Source organism: Gorilla gorilla, chromosome 1 (assembly GCF_029281585.2).
Source record: "Gorilla gorilla gorilla isolate KB3781 chromosome 1, NHGRI_mGorGor1-v2.1_pri, whole genome shotgun sequence".
Lineage (NCBI taxonomy): Eukaryota > Metazoa > Chordata > Mammalia > Primates > Hominidae > Gorilla > Gorilla gorilla.
The window spans coordinates 239,557,258-239,569,667 of NC_073224.2; the positions used below are offsets into that span (position 1 = coordinate 239,557,258).

Below are 12,410 nucleotides of genomic sequence, written 5' to 3' on the forward strand. Positions count from 1 at the left end.
GTCAGCCTGTTGTGGAAACTCAGGGTCTTCACGGGTCTTTTGTGAGCCTGAGCCTTTCCCTGGTCATGTGCAGCCACTTTTTAATGTTCCCGTCAATACAGATGTTTTTAATGTTCTTGTCCTGAAGTGTCTGCCTCCTAAAGGGGGAATAGAGAGAAATGAAGGGGGCAAAGGGGGACGTGGTGCTCATGCCCTGGAAGTACCTTCAGCTTGGGGGTGGCCGTGGCTGCTGCCTCTTCATGCCTCTGGGGTGGGACACGCAGTCATCACACTGACCTCGGGTGTGTGGGTCCGTCTGCCCACCTGGGTCCGGCGAGCTGCATGCAGGCTGCTGCCTGCCACAGCGGGGAGTGAGGTGGGAGCCACTAATGTGCGAAGCGGTGACGTTGATTAATGAATCACAATTTACTCTCCAAGATGTCCCCTGAAGTTGCAAACCTTCAGGAGACTCCAGAGCACCTCAGTAGTTGCACAGGACTGATCCTGTGATGCAAGTGTTGTCTAGGTGGGGAGACTGATTCCCAGTGCTTCCTACTCCATCTTTCCAGAATCTTCTCCCGCCCCTTCCTTTTTGACCAGTGAAGATCAGTCTAGAAGGTCCACCTGGGTCTTGGGGCTCACGGCCTCCAGGTTGGAGCTTTTTCTCCCTGGGCTTCCTGGCCTCTGACCCCGATGCTGTCAGCGCCCTGTGCACGCTGTGGGTGTGTCTGCCAGGTGCGGGTGTGGGAGACGAGGCAGCTGTGCCGGGTGGGGCCTTTGGAGGAAGGCAGTGCTGCTAGTGCCATCTCCCTCTCTGCCCTGCGCGCCAGTGTCTGCACATCACCGAACGATGAGAGAGGACTACAGCGACAAAGTGAAAGCCAGCCACTGGAGTCGCAGCCCGCCTCGGCCGCCGCGGGAGCGGTTCGAGTTGGGAGACAGCCGGAAGCCAGGTGAGGCCAGGCCGGCGCCTGCGCAGAAGCCAGCACGGTGTGAGTCTTTTCTGGGGGATGTTTGGCATAAGTGTGTAAGATTCATTTAAAGCCCAGCTAAGTAACCGCTTCAGAAGAAAGTGAGAGATGTGCTGGCTGAAGTCCTCTCGTGTCGTGAGAGGGACCGTGAGTGTCTGTGTGCGGCCAGGACACAGGACGTGTGTTTATCCGCTGGGACATTCGCCACTGGCCCCGTTAGAGAAGTGGCTTCCAGCGTCTGTGGATGAGCTGGTTTCATACCAAGCAAAGTTAATCGTTATGTGAAAGGCACTAGTTTTGGGGTGGTGGTAGCTTGTTTGTTTAAAAACATTTCCCCAAGTTCACCTTTAATGGTTTACTTCATAAGTAAAAGAAGAGAAAATGGAAGAAAGGGACCTGCTGTCCGACTTACAGGACATCAGCGACAGCGAGAGGAAGACCAGCTCGGCCGAGTCCTCGTCAGGTACCTGGAGCCGCCTGGCCAAGGCCTTGACCACTGCTGCCCAGGAAGGCCCAGGTTCACCCTCTGCTCTGCTGTCTTTCTACAGCGGAATCAGGCTCAGGTTCTGAGGAGGAAGAGGAGGAGGAGGAAGAGGAGGAGGAGGAAGGGAGCACCAGTGAAGAATCAGAGGAGGAGGAGGAGGAAGAGGAGGAGGAGGAGGAGGAGACCGGCAGCAACTCTGAGGAGGCGTCAGAGCAGTCTGCCGGTGAGGCACCGTGATGACTGTGTGAGGTGTTGTGACTTCACTATGGTGTTAGGAACGGCAGAGAAATAGCTGGCGGGCGGGGGAGTTGAAACTCCCTTCTATCTAGGACTCTCTCGGGACACCTCCACATCGATTCTTTTTGTTTGTTTTTTTGAGACGGAATCTTGCTCTGTTGCCCAGGCTGGGGTGCAGTGGCATGATCTCGGCTCACTGCAACCTCTGCCTCCCGGGTTCAAGTGATCCTCCCGCCTCAGCCTCCCAAGTAGCTGGGACTACAGGCGTGCGCCACCACGTCCAGATAATTTTTGTATTTTTAGTCGAGACGGGGTTTCACCACATTGGCCAGGATGGTCTCGAACTCCTGACCTCAGGTGATCCACCCGCCTCGGCCTCCCAAAGCGCTGGGCTTACAGGCGTGAGCCACCGCGCCCAGCCTCCACATCCATTCTTGGGAACACTTGTTGCTTAGCTGAAGCGGAGCCTGCATCCTGCCTGTGGCAGCACTCGCCCCGGTGCTGGTCTGAGCAGACGCCTCCTTTCTCTTGCAGAAGAAGTAAGTGAGGAAGAAATGAGTGAAGATGAAGAACGAGAAAATGAAAACCACCTCTTGGTTGGTAAGAGCCTCCCTGGAGACAGAGCCCCCTCCTTGTCTGTCTCCGAGTGCAGCAGCCCTCTCTTAAGACAGCCGGTCCTGCGCGGCGTGGGGCACGCCAGGGTCTGGGAGGCCACCTGATTCATTGGCCGCTCCAGGCTGTGCCGGTGGGGCCCTCATTCCTCAGCGAGGCACAGTGCTGACCAAGGGCGTCCTGAGTGCCCAGCAGGGCCGAGGAGCTGGGAAGCCCAGGCCCAGTTCCCCACAGGGGAGGCCCGTCAGATGGTGGCTCCGGGCCTGTCCCTGCAGAGCAGAGGCCTGGCCCAGCCTCCGACAGGCAGTGAGGTTATGTCCTCAGCCTGGGGGACGTGGATGTGGGCTTGTCACCCACATGACACCCCACGCCTCCTCCCAGCTCAGCATCCGGGCTCTGTCTCAGCCGAGCCTGCCAGCACTCCTAGGCCTCGGTGCCCTGTGTCCAGGGGACAGGAGCCCAGCGCCAGCACCTCCCAGCGGGACACGGGGCAGCCCTGCCACGCGCTTGATGCCCCCAGGGCAGGAGGAGGTTCATGATCCTTGCTTACTCCTAGCTTCGTAATTAGATTCAACTTTTCCAGTTCCAGAGTCACGGTTCGACCGAGATTCCGGGGAGAGTGAAGAAGCAGAGGAAGAAGTGGGTGAGGGAACGCCACAGAGCAGCGCCCTGACAGAGGGCGACTATGTGCCCGACTCCCCTGCCCTGTCGCCCATCGAGCTCAAGCAGGAGCTGCCCAAGTACCTGCCGGCCCTGCAGGTCAGGCCCTCCCCTCGCCCCGGGCCGCTGTCCGCATTGGCAGTCGGAGTTATCACGGGCTGAGCGAAGCCTGGTCCCCGTGTTGGCGTCTGTCGCCTCACAGGGCTCCTGGGCCCACTGGGGCAGTGACGGGTGGGCACAGCCACTGGCCCCTCATGCTTCTAGGTCCCACCTCTTTCTCATGCTGGACGGAACTGGGTGGACAGGGAGGTGCCCGTAGGACTGCTCTGCGGCTTGAAAGGCAGGCAGCCTGGGCGTGCGGCCGTGCCGCTGTCACTGCTGCCCGAGCTGCGTCCTCCTCCGCACTGGACAGCAGTGCCCTCCACTTGACCCCTGCGTGGGCGGGTTATGTAGGCACCAAGGCCTTGTTACCGGCATCTGTGCAGGGCTTGGATGGGGGAGCGGCTACGGGAGTCAGTGTAGATGTGTGACCAGAAGCCTTTTGCTTAGGCAGCTATCAATAAGGCAGGATATTGTTGGGAGCGATTTGGAAGGGACAAGCCTGAGAAGGTGCCAGTGGCCTCGGGGGCCTGGGAGACCGGCAGGGACTCGGCCCCCTCCTTGGTGCCTGTGGGCGGAGAGGTTCTCTCTGGCGCATGCAGCAGGCCTCTGTCGACTGCCCTATGCCTTGTGAGCGTCTCTGCCCCTTAGTGCTGCTGAGCGTAGGCGTCGGGCCACAGGCCACCCCGAGTACGTGACATCCGGCCCTGGGCACCGGCCCCAAGGTACACCCAGGGGGAGGTACCCTGGCATGGGGCATCATGCTGCGCCTGGCAGGTAGGGCCCGTCCTCGGTGTCATCCTGGTACAAGCAGGGGACACATCCAGTTTGACAGAGAGACTCTCGGGATGGCCTTTTTTTTGGAGACTGGGTCTGTCTCTGTCGCCCAAGCTGGAGTGGAGTGGCTTAATCATAGCTCACTGCAGCCTCCACCTCCCAGGCTCAAACAATTCTCCCATCTCAGCCTCCTGAGTAGCTGGAACTACAGGCGCAAGCCACCATGCCTGGCTAATTTTTTTATTTTGTAGAAAAGAGTTTTGGCCGGGCACAGTGGCTCACGCCTGTAATCCCAGCACGTTTGGAGGCCTAGGCGGTGGGTGGATCAGAGGTCAGGAGTTCGAGACCAGCCTGGCCAATATGGTGAAATCCTGTCTCTACTAAAAATACAAAAATTAGCCTGGCGTGGTGATGCGTACCTATACTCCCAGCTACTAGGGAGGCTGAGGCAGGAGAATCGCCTGAACCCAGGAGGTGGAGGTTGCAGTGAGCCAAGATCTCACCATTGCACTCCAGCCTGGGTGACAGAGCGAGACTCTGTCTCAAAAAAAAAAAAAGAAAAAAAGAAAACAGAGTGTTGCTATGTTGGCCAGGCTGGTCTTGAACTCCTGGGCTCAAGCAGTCCTCCTGCCTTGCCCTCCCAAAGTGCTGGAATTGCAGGCCTGAGCCCTTGCACCTGGCTGGGATGGCCTTTTGTTCACACTGGTTTTGTTTCATAATAAAGCGTCAGATGGTTTTGCAAGGAAAGAGACTTTGAAAGAACTGAGCTGCTCCCGGCTCCACCCCCGGCCCAGTCCCAAGGCTCTGCCGTGCACCTGCCCCGTGCCGGGTGTGCCGTGCCTGTGGATGCAGCCACCCTCCCTCCAGCTGGCATGGCCACGGAGACCTCACACAGGCGCTTCCTTCCCAGGGCTGCCGGAGCGTCGAGGAGTTCCAGTGCCTGAACAGGATCGAGGAGGGCACCTATGGGGTGGTCTACAGAGCGAAAGACAAGAAAACAGGTGGGTGGGGTCCCCTCAGCCCACAAAGGCAGGGGAGTGGGGCAGGGGCTGGCTGCCCGAGAGCTGCGACTGCACCTGGGCCCGCCTCACCTGAGCAGCTACTGGAGGTTGGACCCCTCAGCACCTCTAGAAGCCAGAGGTCAGCCTGGCGCTGGGGCTTTGCCACTCCCTTGCAGTAGCAGGCGGCCTGCCCCACAGGGCCGAGGCCCAGCGCGTGGAGTGTTCTGTGCCGGGGCTGGTGTGCAGGTTTGTGTTCCCAGCGTCCCGCCCAAGCAGGTGTGTGAGCCGGGAACTCTGTTGGGAGTCGGCCACTGGGATCCCAGGTGAGGCCGGCTCTGTTGGGGAAGTCGATGTGGAGTCAGCGTGGCCGCTGGGATCCCAGGTGGCTGTAGGTGGCTGTGAGTGTCTGTGGTGTGTTGAGTGGGAAGCCGTGGGTGTTGTCCAGACCTCAGCTGGGGCGTTCTCCTGGTGCCCACGTGCCCCCACCTAGAACGAGACCCCCCTCCGTGAAATGCTGGCGCTTTGGGCACTGCCTGCGGTCCTCACTGAACGAGTCCACTGTTGGTACCGTGACTTTGAGAATGCCTCAGTGCCATCTGTATTTTCTTCACAGATGAAATTGTGGCTCTAAAGCGGCTGAAGATGGAGAAGGAGAAGGAGGGCTTCCCGATCACGTCCCTGAGGGAGATCAACACCATCCTCAAGGCCCAGCATCCCAACATCGTCACCGTTAGAGTGAGCATGGCCCCACCACGCCTGGCCCCGGGTGGAAGGCTTTTCTGACAGGGCCCCGTGCTGTCCTGGGGCCGGGTGCTTCCTACGCTCTCCTGCGCTTAGTGGAGCCCTTCACAGACCACACAGAAGCAAGCATTTGCCTCCCGGGTGGCACCGGAGGTCCTTACTGTCCCTCAGCATCTGCGCCTGGGTGCAGGGGTGGGTGGGGGCCTGGAGGTGCCCAGCACCCACAGAGCTGTGCCCTGCAGGAGATTGTGGTGGGCAGCAACATGGACAAGATCTACATCGTGATGAACTATGTGGAGCACGACCTCAAGAGCCTGATGGAGACCATGAAACAGCCCTTCCTGCCAGGTACGGCCACGCCCCAGGGGCCTGTCTGTGCACAAGTGGGGGCAGTGTCCTGGTCACCCCCGCGGTGACACTGCTGCCGGGAGGGCCAGCTGCATCCACAGGGAAAGCCCTGAGAAGCCTCTGTTGCTGCCGAGGCGAGTGGGCCACCCTGAGTGCCCTGGGCTGGGGGCGGCCGGGTCCACATGGGAGCCTCCCTTCCTCCCAGGGGAGGTGAAGACCCTGATGATCCAGCTGCTGCGTGGGGTGAAGCACCTGCACGACAACTGGATCCTGCACCGTGACCTCAAGACGTCCAACCTGCTGCTGAGCCACGCCGGCATCCTCAAGGTGAGCCCCCCTCCAAGTGGCCCATCCCAGGGTGACCCGCCCGGGCCCACCCACAGCCGCCCATCTGTCGTTGCAGGTGGGTGACTTCGGGCTGGCGCGGGAGTACGGATCCCCTCTGAAGGCCTACACCCCGGTCGTGGTGACCCTGTGGTACCGCGCCCCAGAGCTGCTGCTTGGTGCCAAGGTGAGTCCTGGGCATCTGAGTGCCTCCCCTGTCCCCCACGCAGCCTCCCACAGCTTCGAGGGCCCTGGCCCTCCTGAACGCCTCTCCTGGCCTCTTAGGAATACTCCACGGCCGTGGACATGTGGTCAGTGGGCTGCATCTTCGGGGAGCTGCTGACTCAGAAGCCTCTGTTCCCCGGGAAGTCAGAAATCGATCAGATCAACAAAGTGTTCAAGGTGGGTCTGGGTCCTGCCGCAGGTGCGCTGTGGGGTTGTGGAGGAGGTGCAGGAATGGGGCAGCGGGGCGCACAGGTGCTGGGTTGAGATGGGGACCAGGGCCACTGAGAGCCCTCCTGGTGGCTTGTCTTCTCTGCCAGGACACAGGTGCCAACACTGTGGGCCACTTGGTGTGGCTGTTGAAGCACCTCTGTCTTTCAGGATCTAGGGACCCCCAGTGAGAAAATCTGGCCTGGCTACAGCGAGCTCCCAGCAGTCAAGAAGATGACCTTCAGCGAGCACCCCTACAACAACCTCCGCAAGCGCTTCGGGGCTCTGCTGTCAGACCAGGGCTTCGACCTCATGAACAAGTGAGCCCAGTGCAGCCGGGCGGCGGGAGGTCCCGAGCCATAGCAGTGGCTTCCCGGTCCCAGGCCTGCCTGCTGGCTCACCACCTTCCAGAACTGCTCTGGTGCCTGGCGTCCCATGCCCTGAGCCCCGTCCCAACACAGCCCATCTTTGGGGGACCCAGTGGAGCACACGAGCACGTCCTGGGCCTCTGGCCCTCTCCCCCCAGGTTCCTGACCTACTTCCCCGGGAGGAGGATCAGCGCTGAGGACGGCCTGAAGCATGAGTATTTCCGCGAGACCCCCCTCCCCATCGACCCCTCCATGTTCCCCACGTGGCCCGCCAAGAGTGAGCAGCAGCGTGTGAAGCGGGGCACCAGCCCGAGGCCCCCTGAGGGAGGCCTGGGCTACAGCCAGCTGGTGAGGGGCCTGGCGGGTGGGGCGTGCCCACAGGTGGGGCTGACTTGGGCAGGGTCCTCACGGTAGCCGACTCGTCCCAGGGTGACGACGACCTGAAGGAGACGGGCTTCCACCTTACCACCACGAACCAGGGGGCCTCTGCCGCGGGCCCCGGCTTCAGCCTCAAGTTCTGAAGGTCAGAGTGGACCCCGTCATGGGGAGAACTCAGCCGGGACCACAGGCGCGGCTACCGCGGCTGGGGCTGCGATGAGACTCGGAACTCCTCATCTTATTTTGTGCTCCATGTTTTGTTTTTGTATTTTGGTTTGTAAATTTGTAGAATTAAATCATTTTCCTTGTCGTGGAGGAAAGAGCTGTGTTTTCTCCGTGACTTGCCCAGGGAGGAGAGGGTGGGCATCTGCGGGTGCCCACGTGGGGCAGCACAAACCTCCACACACCCTCTCCTACTCTCGACACGCACGGGGCTGGCTGGGCTGTGATTTGGAAAGGAACTGGTGGGAGCCGGGTGGATTGTTTAATCTTCGGAGCTGGAGACCTGTTTCTGTGTTGGGATGAGCGATGCCCTCTTGCCCCAACCCACTCGTCCAGACCAGCCCTGTCCACACAGGCCCCCGGCCCCCAACCCCCAACCCCCAACCCCCAGCCCCAGCTGTGCCAGCAGACTCAGCAGGTTTTTATACGAGGTTGTTGAGTTTTAAGATGTATTAAATATTATTCGAGGAAAGCTCCCCGTGTCGTCCTTTCAGTGACCCGGGACCATGTGTGGGAGGGGAGTCGCAGACCACCGGGCTCTAGGGGAAGAGGGTGGGGTGGGCGGCTGTGGCCTCTGACCCCATGTGGGCCAGTGTCTTCCCCAGGCAGGAGGGGAGCTCCTACCTCCCGGGGGGCCTCCACTCTGGCAAGGTGGTCCCCCACCCTGTGCCAGTCCTCCCAGCCCCCACCCACATCTTGCAGAAGATCCTGGAGGCCCATCCCAGCCACGTCTTTCAGGAAGCCCCCCTTGCCTCCCTCCCCCAGGTCTGAGCAAGTCCTAGGCAGAACCCAGGCTTCTGGGGCTACCCCACGTGCTGCCCCTGGCACTAGGGCCTCCGCTTATCCCACTTCCCCAGGGGCCACCTTAGCAAAGCCCGTCCCGTCCTGTGCTGTACCTGTTGTCGGCTGTGCGGGGAAGCAGGGGTGCCCAGCCCCGAGGACGCCCAACTCTCGGTGGACCAGGGGCTGGGGTGTCCACCTGCCCAGACTGGCTGCCCGCTGCCCTCCCAAGAATGAGCGAGGAGACATCAGAGAGAAAGTGCTTTATCAGCCGGGCTCAGCCCCGCACACGGACTCGCCAGGAGTAGGTGGTCAGCACGCGCTGCTGGCGGCGCACCACGCAGGTGTAGGTGCCCTCATTGACGGCGTTGGCGATGATGCTCAGGTGCGCCTCGCCCAGGGCCAGGTAGCCGGGGTAGGAGAACTCCAGGGGCTCCTGGTCCTTGTACCAGCTGCAGGGGGACGGGGCGTCTCCTGCAGGCACAGCCCCCGCCGGCTGCCTGCCCCGCACCCCTGCCCCAAGGCCGCCCGCGGGCTGCCCACCCTGAGGACCGCCCGGGGCGCTCACTCACTACACTTTCCCTTTCTTGTGGAGGATCTTCTGGCCGCAGCGGAAGGTCACGTTCCTGCCCTCAGGCACCAGCCTGGTTTTGGTCCTGGGGGGCGGTGGGGTGGTGGCCACCGTGGGGAAGGGGAATTCTGCTCCGGGTGGGGGAAAGAGCCCCATCAGTGCCCCCTCGGCCCAGACCATGGCCAAGACCCAGCTCCCACGCAGCCCTGTCCTGACCCCGTGGGCATCACCGTAGCAGAAGTCGCAGCTGCTGGGGCAGAGCCTCTTCATGAGCCGCCGGCGAGCGTCGCAGAAGCCCCTCCGCGCCCAGGACGCGCACACGAACAGCCTGTCGAGGCATCCTGTCGGGAGCGTGGGGAGCACGGCCTGGCTCAGGACCGCCCGGTCCCCGCCCTCCCGCCCGACAAAGGGACTCACCGTAGAGCCGGTGCAGCCCCCACAGCTCGTCCTGGGACAACGCCTTCCAGCCGCGCAGCGTGGCGTTCAGGTGCATGAGCGCCCGGCCGTGTTGTGAGTGCATCAGGCCCAGCGCGTGGCCGATCTCGTGGGCCGCCACGTGCACCAGGTCCGTGAGCCACACGCCTGCGGGCCCCGGGGGTCAGCGCCTGGGAGCCCCGGGCCCAGCCCCGCCGCCCGTGGGCCAGCTCCCCGAGGCCCGGTATATCTGCTGGAGCGCAGCCGCGGAGCCGCCCTCGGCCGCAGCCACGGAAAGATAAGAATGTTCTGGGCCCAGGCGGTGAGCTCGGCCCCCAGGAATGCAGCTCCAGCTCCCGCTCCAGAGGCGCAGGGGGATGGGAAAGGGAGTTCAGGGCTGCCGGGATGGGGGCTCCCACGGGCTCCCCTCCTTGCCTGCTAGACTCCAGTAGCAGCCACCACCCCGGAAGGTCCCTCCTGCCGTCTGCCCCAAAGCCCGACCGCGGCAGCCCACTGTGCTGCAGAGGAGAGGCCTCCAGGAGGCCAGCCTGGACGGTCACCTTTCTTCCAGCTGTAGCGCGTGGGGCCCAGGACCCAGTACTCGCTATCGTCGAAGTGGATGCCGCCGTGCGGGGGGAAGAAGGCGTGGGCCAGCTCCCCCGTGGGGCCGTCGAAGCAGTGGTGCAGCGCGGAGACCAGGCAGTCCGTGTGGTTGATCGGGTAGAAGCCTGGGGGGAGCACAGGGCTGAGAGGCCGGGCGCGCAGGGCCGGGCCGGGGCGGGGGCGGGCGCCCACCTATCCGGAGGTCGCTGGGCTGCTCGGGGGCCACCTCGCGGAAGCTGAAGGGGGACACGTCGCTCCACATGCGGAAGGCGGCAGCTAGGGCCCGCCGCGTCTCCCGCGGGCTCAGCAGGTTCCGCGGGAAGGAGAGGATCCTGCAGGGAGACTGAGCTCAGCGGGGGCCGGCCGCGCCCCCTCCCCCAGGGCCAAGCCAGGGCGCACCTGTAGGTGAGGTTGAAGTGGTCCCAGCGCAGCCTGGCTGGAGTCAGCGTGTAGCGGCGTCTGCGGGGGGCCAGTGGGCCCGGGACCCGGGTGGGGGGGACCGCCGAGAGGCCCAGCGCAGCGACGTCTCCCTTCAGGGAAGAAAGCGTGCGTGGGAGGCATCGGTGACGGTCCCCAGGACCAAAAACTGCCGCGGAAAATGGACTGGAAGGAAACGGGGGTGTGGGGGTGCCCAGGGCTGGGAGCGGGCGTGGCGGGTCCTGTCTGCCTGTGGTTTCGGGTCTTCTAACCTGAGCGCCCCGTTGCGCGTCCCTGGGAACGCGGCCCAGTGGAGGGGAAGGGGCTGAACAGCAGGGCGAGGCCTCCCACCCCTCCCACCCCTCCCAACAACTGGACACAGGGGCGTCCCACCCTCCGACCTCGGGACGCACATCCGGACCCTCAAACGCCCCACACACCCTGCACGCCCCGCACACGTCCTGCGGGCCCCCCGATAGACCAGACCCACAGACGTGAGGACCCCCCCCCCCGGCACCTGGCCTCCCCCCCCTTCCCCCCCCCCCCCCCCCCCCCCCGCTCACCTGCGCTGCGCTCCAGGCCGGCACCGCCCGGGCCCCCAGCCGGGCCAGCAGCACCAGCGCGGGGAGGAGGCACAGGGCGACCAGCGCGGCTCCAAGCCAGCGGCGCTCGACGCCTGCCCCCGGGGCCTCCGAGGGGACACGGGCCCCGCGGCCCATGGCAGACTTGCTGTGCGGCTCAGGGCTGCATGGGGCAGCAAGGCGCGGGGGCCCGGGCCGCAGAGCCGCCGGGGAGGATCCGGAGGGGAGGCAGTGGCTCGGCGGCTCGGGTTACAGCCCCGTGTGGTGCGGGGGAGGGAGACGGGGCGGGAGAGGGGGCAAGGCTGCCCCTGAAGGGAACCAGCTGGCCCGTCCGTTGGCCGAGCTGCCTGCTGTCTCCAGCCGGGGGCATGGGGACCCGCGTCCCGTGGGCCAGGGGCAGAGGCCTGGGCATGGCCTGCTGGGCGGGGTCCTCGGAGGGGGGAGCGAAGAGGGCCCCAGGCAGCCCGGGAAGGGCAGCGCCAGGGCTCCCGCTTAGGAAAGGGTAGCAGTGGGGGTCCCCAAGCCCCCACTTCTGGGCAGTGAGTGATCTGGTGGCTTTTTTCCCAAATGGAATCCTCAAAAAACCCCTGAGCCCCACATGAGCGGAGTCTCCATCCTGGCCCAGGCAGCTGAGCTGGGCCGCAGGGGACGCGTCACTCGCCTGACAGTGTCCCCGAGAGCTGGGAGGGGATGGCCGGATGGGGACGTGGCAGTGAGTATGGGGCGGTGGAGGGGGAGGCGGGGAGGGGGTGCGTGGGTAGGCAAGGGCCGCGGAAGGTGCCAGGTTGCGGGGCGGAGGGAGGGAACTTGCCGGGGTCTCCCGGGGAGCCGGGAAGGGGCGGGCCCTTGCTGGGGGAAGCCCCGTGGAGGGTAGCGCGTGAGGTGGAGGGTGTGTGGCTCCTAAATCCCCGGCTAGGCCCCAGCAAAGGGGAGAGGGAGACGGGAGGGACGGGAAACGGAGCTAAGCGCCAGGCGTGGAGGTCTGGACCGGTCCTGATTGGGGGCGGGGGCGGGAGCGGGGAGCTCGGAGACCCAAAGGTTCGACGGGGCGGCCGGCGTCCAGGCGCGAGCGGCTCTGGGCTGGGACCGAGACCGGGCACCGGCGTCCCGCGGGGCGGGGGTGGGGGATTGGGCAGAGGAGCAGGAGATTCCGAGCCAGACCGGCCTGTGTCTGTCTCGTCCCTCCCCGTTTTCCGCGCCGGCCTCGGGCCCAGGGTGACGGCAGCCTGGCCAACGGGGTCAGCGCCAAGCAGCTGGCGGCGGCCGCGGGCGGTTCTTGGAAAGCGCGAGAGGCCGGGCCTGGCCGCGTATTTGCTCCGACACCGCCCCCCCGCCCCCCCAGCTCGTCACCCCGCCTGCGTGCGCCCGGCCCCTTCCCCGGGTCCCAGATCCTGCCTGGGACGTCCCCCAA

General features: G+C 64.1%; 2 protein-coding genes across 23 annotated transcripts in view; one reads left to right on the forward strand and one right to left on the reverse strand.

Moving 5' to 3' along the window:
- Positions 1 to 7,731, forward strand: part of CDK11B (cyclin dependent kinase 11B) — a 32,003-nt gene extending 24,272 nt beyond the window's left edge. For 15 of the 16 annotated variants that reach the window (XM_055382370.2, XM_031007736.3, XM_055382380.2 and 12 more), the window contains 14 exons: positions 810 to 932; positions 1,318 to 1,413; positions 1,499 to 1,657; positions 2,206 to 2,271; positions 2,867 to 3,042; positions 4,730 to 4,820; positions 5,434 to 5,555; positions 5,804 to 5,909; positions 6,115 to 6,236; positions 6,313 to 6,420; positions 6,519 to 6,635; positions 6,837 to 6,985; positions 7,192 to 7,381; positions 7,462 to 7,731. In XM_055382370.2, the coding sequence (XP_055238345.2) occupies positions 810 to 932; positions 1,318 to 1,413; positions 1,499 to 1,657; positions 2,206 to 2,271; positions 2,867 to 3,042; positions 4,730 to 4,820; positions 5,434 to 5,555; positions 5,804 to 5,909; positions 6,115 to 6,236; positions 6,313 to 6,420; positions 6,519 to 6,635; positions 6,837 to 6,985; positions 7,192 to 7,381; positions 7,462 to 7,554 (1,718 nt within the window). In that variant the 3' untranslated portion in view covers positions 7,555 to 7,731. Of the gene's footprint in view, positions 1 to 809; positions 933 to 1,317; positions 1,414 to 1,498; positions 1,658 to 2,205; positions 2,272 to 2,866; positions 3,043 to 4,729; positions 4,821 to 5,433; positions 5,556 to 5,803; positions 5,910 to 6,114; positions 6,237 to 6,312; positions 6,421 to 6,463; positions 6,636 to 6,836; positions 6,986 to 7,191; positions 7,382 to 7,461 lie in introns of those variants that run through there. The other variant, XM_063705115.1, reaches the window with a different exon arrangement.
- Positions 7,732 to 8,661: 930 nt separating this feature from the next.
- Positions 8,662 to 11,654, reverse strand: MMP23B (matrix metallopeptidase 23B). Of its 7 annotated transcripts, none has more exons than XM_031007748.3 (8): positions 10,982 to 11,654; positions 10,401 to 10,531; positions 10,194 to 10,333; positions 9,959 to 10,126; positions 9,402 to 9,566; positions 9,215 to 9,325; positions 8,986 to 9,112; positions 8,662 to 8,865 (listed from the first exon to the last, which is right to left on the reverse strand). In XM_031007748.3, exons 1-8 carry the CDS (start codon positions 11,135 to 11,137, stop codon positions 8,691 to 8,693), a joined length of 1,173 nt encoding a protein of 390 aa, XP_030863608.1. In that variant the 5' UTR covers positions 11,138 to 11,654; the 3' UTR covers positions 8,662 to 8,690. The 7 variants fall into 7 exon arrangements, 6 of the variants coding, with proteins under 6 accessions (XP_030863608.1, XP_063561202.1, XP_030863607.1 ...); XM_063705132.1 differs by having other exon boundaries at positions 9,201 to 9,325; positions 10,982 to 11,253; XR_004069333.3 differs by having other exon boundaries at positions 8,767 to 8,865; positions 8,982 to 9,112; positions 9,201 to 9,325; positions 10,982 to 11,398.
- Between the last annotated feature and the right edge of the window lie 756 nt (positions 11,655 to 12,410).